Source organism: Trachypithecus francoisi, unplaced genomic scaffold, assembly GCF_009764315.1.
Source record: "Trachypithecus francoisi isolate TF-2019V2 unplaced genomic scaffold, Tfra_2.0 Lachesis_group5, whole genome shotgun sequence".
Lineage (NCBI taxonomy): Eukaryota > Metazoa > Chordata > Mammalia > Primates > Cercopithecidae > Trachypithecus > Trachypithecus francoisi.
The window spans coordinates 79,087,843-79,094,508 of record NW_022681470.1 but is presented as its reverse complement, the minus strand read 5'-3'; the positions used below and the strand labels follow the sequence as shown (position 1 = coordinate 79,094,508).

At 48.3% G+C, this 6,666-nt stretch overlaps 1 protein-coding gene across 3 annotated transcripts in view; it reads left to right on the top strand.

Annotated features, from left to right (window-relative positions):
* Positions 1-464: 464 nt before the first annotated feature.
* The window catches only part of DUSP10 (dual specificity phosphatase 10), a 42,191-nt gene continuing 35,989 nt past the window's right edge, over positions 465-6,666 (top strand). Inside the window, exons 1-2 of one of the 3 annotated variants that reach the window (XM_033195809.1) lie at positions 465-778; positions 2,967-3,820. In XM_033195809.1, the coding sequence (XP_033051700.1) occupies positions 3,010-3,820 (811 nt within the window). In that variant the 5' untranslated portion in view covers positions 465-778; positions 2,967-3,009. Of the gene's footprint in view, positions 779-810; positions 945-1,273; positions 1,582-2,966; positions 3,821-6,666 lie in introns of those variants that run through there. The other 2 variants (XM_033195810.1, XM_033195811.1) reach the window with 2 other exon arrangements.

The window sequence follows — 6,666 nt, the reverse complement described above, 5'->3', positions numbered from 1 at the left end:
CCGGGCCTCGGCTCGGAGCGGAAGCGTCGCCCCTGCCTGCGCGCTCTCGTTGGTCCTAGCGCAGAAGACCCGACGAGGTCCGCGAATTTTGGCTTAGGGTTTGTCAAGTCACCTCGAGCGACTCGGAGAGAACCCGGGTTTCCCACTAGGGACGGTGATCGCAGTCTCTTTCCTTTAGAAAGTTACTCCGACACTTTTGATCATCAGTCCATATTAAGGAGGAAAAATAGCGTGGTTTGCCCCCTGGTGAGGGAGTGTTGGAGGATCCCGTCCAGTGGGAAGAGCCAGTATTAGCGGAGCGGCGCGTCCAGTCCGCTGACGCTTCAGCCTGGTAAAGGGTTAACTGCATCCTGCCGGTTCGGTTTACAAGTAAATAGAGAGCAGCTGCTCAGCGCGGCCCCGGCTGGCTCTTTTTAAGTTTTTGATTGGTTGCCAATGACATCACCGCCCGTGTTATAACACCGAGGACCCAGAGCAGCGTCGGATAAACCCTCCTAAAAGAGATGAGGCCACGCCTTCTTCCCCGCCCCCTAGGCTGCCCATTGGTCGCGGGGCTTTGTGAGGTAGCGGTCGGCTTTGTCCGGATTCTTATTGGTCCAACGCGCCGTCGGTCGGTGAAGAGTCCGCCCCCTCAGAACCTTACATTTACAGTGTAGCAAAAGAGAAAGTAACTATGTTGCTGCTGGAGATCAATGAAGCCAAGTGAATGGGGGTTGAATGTGAGAGTCCATAGCTGAAGCGGAGCGCCAAATGGTGGAGGACTACACTTATTTATGAAGTAAGTGGAAGTCACCGCGACTACTCCTGAGAGCCCGGGACTGGAGGTGGAGGATTGTAAGGCGGTGCTTGCGTGAGTGTGAGTGTGTATGTTTGTGTGTGTGTATGTGTGTGAGAGAGAAACAGAGACAGACAGAGATGCGATGCTGATGAAGGAGCTACAGCAGGTAGGGTTATAAGGTTCCGGCTGTTGGCTCCTGCTGCCCTGTGCATTTACTCTCTCTGCAGTCTACTTGGATTTGGGGCGAAGAAAAAATGAGCTTTGTTGGGATGCTTTGCGGCAGTTTTAAATGACCGGGATTCATTAGTGCGCTGTGTGCCGAGGAGTGAAGGGGGGTGGGGGGGACGGGGGATGTTAAGTGCTCCAGGAGTGGGGAAGAAGCATTCTCTAACCACTTAATTTTCTCTCCAGCTCTTGCCTAGTGGTGGAAGGGAGAGGTGATAGCTCAGTATTTCTCCGGGAGATTTTCTGGGCCAGACTGAATGGTTTCACGGGCAGTATATACGCCCGACCCTCTGCTGCAGGGATGCAGATCTCTCTGTACACTCCATGCGTGCGTGTGTGAGCCGCGCACTCTGTGTGGAGGTGTGGGTCCCAGCGTGTGTCTCTGAACACGCTTATGCGTCCCTCTCAAAAGAAATGGTCTGTTGATCCTGGACGTGTCCTACCAGGTAACACCATAGCGAAGACTTTCAGCGCTTGGTCCAACCGGCAAACAGTTATAGCTTCTGGAATAGTACTCGCTCTTCAGAAAAAAATACTACGCAAGGGAAGGGGGTTGGCTTCTTCGCTCCCATCCAAAGGTGGGTGAGAGAAACCCGAGTCGTTGGATATCTGCCGACGTGATGGGTGCGTGCCCCCGTGTGCGCGCGTGAGTGTGGATTCCGCCTGTGACACTTCGGTTCTGTGTCAGAGAATGGTGACGGTCGTGTGTAGACGGATGAGAATGGTGACGGTCGTGTGTAGACGAATGATAGATGGCATTTTTCCAGACAGCTCTTAAAGTTCGTTTAGGTGAGCGACTCTTGGCGCGGGGTTTGGTGTCTTTGCTGTGTGCGTGTCTAATAGAAGAAGAACAGTTAGCAAGCCTGGGTTGTGGAGTGTCCCTGTGCCTGCAAGAGGAAGGAGCCGTCTTTTTGCAGACAATATTTGAAATCAGAGATAGATCCAGTGGGCAACAATTCACTGCCCCTTTCAACGGGTACAGGCTAATTGGGAGGTCCTCTTTACGGAGTCACTACTCTTGAAGAGGGGATATCTGTATGGGATTGAAACCTCACGCAACGTGGCTGCCTCCCATTGAGAGAAGCTCTGGGATGCACAGTCTGTGCCAGGCAGGGAGATGAAGAGGAGAGGTGAGCTCAAGTTGTCCTTTCCAGGCAGGAATGAGGGCAGGGGTCGGTGGGAGAGCAAAGGGTGATGGATCTGCCAGGGTTGGGGTTTCCAGGTTTCCAGATCTGGCTCCACGGCTTGAGATTTCGTTTTAGGACACCCGTTAGTAGTGAAAAGGGGAAATGCAGATTAATTTATAAGAAGCCAAAAGACAACATGTGAGGTTTTAATATGACTATGTTGTGCGTTTCAAAGGACCCCAATAGGATGGAAGGCAAGAATAGCTCCAAGTTAAAGAGATTCACTTAAGGGGATTTGCAGAAAGTTGACATCCACTCTGATGTATATTTAGCTGCTGTACATTTCTGTGAACCATGCCAGTGCTCCTGGTTGCCCCTTTGCCTTTGCAGTGAGTGAGGGAATTAAATGGCAAGCATGCAAGGGTGGACAAATGGGTCTTTCTCAGATGTTTGCAGTGTACTTCTGCTCAAGAGCTGAGGTTCAGAATAGATGCCTCTTAAGAGCCTCCCTTCTGTCTTCAGCTTTTCTAATTATTTGTGCTTATACCTTCTCTACAGCTGAACTTTTATGTAGATCCAGGAAATATTCATTAACATTTACAACATTACATCCAAATTTAACCTTAGATTTAGCAACCAAATTGATTGGGGCCCTCAGGTTTGCATCCTCTTTGAATACATAAAACTGAGTTTCAAGTTTTGATAGTGGTATGATAAAGGGCAATTAGGAAGACTTTGCTCAGAGGGATGCAAAGGCCTTTCCTAGGGATTGGATGAGACTGCCTTTTGTGTCACGTGACTTTATCCTTTCTTTCTCCCTTCCCCATTCTTTACAGACTGTCTTGAGTTCTTCTTGAATTGCCAGTTTTCAGCCTCCTCATGCCTCCATCTCCTTTAGACGACAGGGTAGTAGTGGCACTATCTAGGCCCGTCCGACCTCAGGATCTCAACCTTTGTTTAGACTCTAGCTACCTTGGCTCTGCCACCCCAGGCAGTAACAGCCACCCTCCTGTCATCGCCACCACCGTTGTGTCCCTCAAGGCTGCGAATCTGACGTATATGCCCTCATCCAGCGGCTCTGCCCGCTCCCTGAATTGTGGATGCAGCAGTGCCAGCTGCTGCACTGTGGCAACCTACGACAAGGACAATCAGGCCCAAACCCAAGCCATTGCTGCTGGCACCACCACCACTGCCATCGGAACCTCTACCACCTGCCCTGCTAACCAGATGGTCAACAATAATGAGAATACAGGCTCTTTAAGTCCATCAGGTGGGGTGGGCAGCCCTGTGTCAGGGACCCCCAAGCAGCTAGCCAGCATCAAAATAATCTACCCCAATGACTTGGCAAAGAAGATGACCAAATGCAGCAAGAGTCACCTGCCGAGTCAGGGCCCTGTCATCATTGACTGCAGGCCCTTCATGGAATACAACAAGAGTCACATCCAAGGAGCTGTCCACATTAACTGTGCCGATAAGATCAGCCGGCGGAGACTGCAGCAGGGCAAGATCACTGTCCTAGACTTGATTTCCTGTAGGGAAGGCAAGGACTCTTTCAAGAGGATCTTTTCCAAAGAAATTATAGTTTATGATGAGAATACCAATGAGCCAAGCCGAGTGATGCCCTCCCAGCCACTTCACATAGTCCTCGAGTCCCTGAAGAGAGAAGGCAAAGAACCTCTGGTGTTGAAAGGTAATGCCCCTGCTCCCTTCCCAAGCACAGTCCTGATTAGCCGGGTTCACTTTGGGTTTTCTCATAGAAGTGACAGCATTCTCCTTACCCTGGCTACCAAAGACCAAAATAGACTTTATTCTTGTCTTCCCTTCTATGCTCTTTATTGTGTTGGTTTAGTAAGAAAAACCCAGCAGCACTGAACTGGAAGCCAGAAGATCTGGGTTCTACCCTTAATTCGGCTTCTAATTTGCATTGTGCAAGTCATTTCACCTCTCTGGGACTGTTTTCTCATCTTTCTAAAAAGGGGCTTTATACACACCAGATGGTATCTCAAGTCATGCCTGGTCTGCTAGCTCTATTCCAATCAATCACTAGTTGGAAAGTTATTGTCTCTCAGACTTAACCAATGTTGATGGAACAGAGGAAGGAGCAACTATGGTGAACTACAAGTAAACCTACAGGTACCAGTTCTTTTTGTGGGAAATTCTTTCTCTTTTTCACCTTTCTGACCAGCTTGACTTTTATGTGGTTTATAAAGTGACCTTGAAGAAGGGCAGAGCTTCTTATTCTAAGGTTCCATATAAGGTATAAGTTCACCAATTACATCCATTCCTCTGCCAAGGCTCCAAGGGAACAGAGACGTTTCTATGAAACACTCGCCAACCCATTGTTTTTTCTGGCCTCACCTGACAACAGTTGGCATCATGGCTCCTCCCAAGATGGAGTAATGGGTCACTTGCCCCAGTATACTGAATGCAGAATAACTGAGATTAGTGGAACTAAGCTCCGGCAGAAGGAAGTATTCACCCACTCTTCTCGGAGCACCATCCATACCGTGTTGCCTAACCTTCCCAAGTAGCCTGCATCCTGTGTCCAGCCTAGTTGCACCTCTTTGCCCTCAGATACTGACTTTTGGGGCACCGTACATCACTCTCATTCGGCATCTTTTACCTGGTGGTGGTAGTGAGAGATAGTCATCTTCTTCTCTCCTCTTGTGTTGTGAGCCAAGGTACACAATTTCTGGGTCACATCTCCAACCAGTCTCCTAAAGTGTGTTGACCAAAAGTGTTGCTGAGTTTGAACACATTGCATATTTAAATTGCAATAGGCTATGTGGGTGAGCAAGTTAGTTATTTTGTCTCTATGGGACAGCTTTGCCATTCTCCTTCTTGTCTTCCCAGTGAGGCTTTCTGCCTTTTGTTAAGCAGCGTTCTGGGAACTATAGTTCTGAATTTCATTGACACAATCTCCTCTTCCCACTCTCCTCTCCCACTCTACTCTCCTCAAACTTGTCCTCATGGGGCTCCCCTACCATAAAGGCACATCTCTCCTTAGAGCTGGTGGGCTTTGCTGGGAAGGAGAACATGATGGAATTGTATGTAGAGAGTTCCAGAAGCTTCTAGGCGTTTCCTGGTGGTGGTGGTGGTTGTGGTGGTGGGTTTTCTTGGGGTCACAAATATGTTCAGATTTCCTCTGCGTAGCTCTATATTTTATTGTTTCTGTATTCTTGTTTGGTTGACTTTGAGTGATTCCCAAGATATTTACCCTGCTATTGTCTTACCATAATCTTGGTGTGTCTGGCCTCTTACAAATGAGAAAATCCTACCTAGGAATTTCCCATTTGTAATAGTTTGTCTTGGGGAGGAAAGAGGAGGATAGCTAACGATCTTGATGATCTCCTCTTTGCTCATGTAGAGCAGGTGTTCACAATTAAAAGCAAATCTTTTGCGTCTGCATGATCTGAGGAGAGGAAACAACATGGATCAAGATGACCCTAGACCTCCTAATCATGACCCTAGACCTTCTAATCATGAGGATGATTAGAAGGAGTTGTGGACCCTACTCTCTATTTTGCAGCGGGTGGAGTTGTGGATAGGGGTGACCCGTCAGTCACTGAAAAGTGAATCCCCTGGGTGCTACTGGTGAAAGTGGGGTGCCTCTCTCCCTTTCCTGTGGATGCAGCTGAGATTCCAGACAGCCTGGGCTTGTTCTTCAGTGTCAGAGAGTAAGATTGCCTCAATGGGGCGGGGCCGGACACACTGCTGACCTCACCACTGGGCGCCCTGGGCAACCACTGCGAGGCCTCGTCATTTTTGAGTTGGTGAGACACCGCGTTGGTCGACTTGGAAGACGCTCTGGTGGTAGAGGTTAGATTATTTGTAGTTTTGGGGGTCTTTTCTTCAAATATCTGGGAATTTCATTGAAAATATGTAGTTCAGGAGTGAAGGGGTCTATATTCTACTTTATAATTATCATTGTCATTTTGGTATCTTTTGGGAGAATGGCCTAAAATTGGGACCAAGATGGAAAAGAAGGGAAAGGAATGGGTCATTATTAGAATGTCCTTCATAATCCTTTCAACTCGGTAAACCAGTGATTAATACCATAGCACCATTGTGGTGAAAGGCGGGGTGGGCATTCCCCAAAGGCATGACCAGCAGACTTCTCCCAAATTCTTGAGTGGGTCAGGCAACAATTCTGGTCTGGCTTCTCCTCTCAGATTTATTTGAGTAATCCCCTCCCTTGGTGATAAGATTGTATTTCAGCAACAGTGGTAGTGGTACCATTTTGGAAGGAGTAATTTTTGTAGGGAAGTTGCTGGGAGGGGGGCATAGTTAGAACATAAGGAGGAGACTTCTAAGGGCTTGTTAATTTATTTTCAGAGATTTCAGTACAATCTTGGGTAATTTATGGCTGGCCCATCTGATGCTCTGGTTTATGTTTGTAAACACTGGTTGCTACCCTCCCTGTCCAAGCTCCTTGTCCCCCTGTCTCCATGCCATGCTCTCCATTTTTGGTGCTGTCTGTCAAGTAGAACGGCTGCTACCTTGCCATTTTAGTAATGCTGTGTCAGGCTGGGAAGA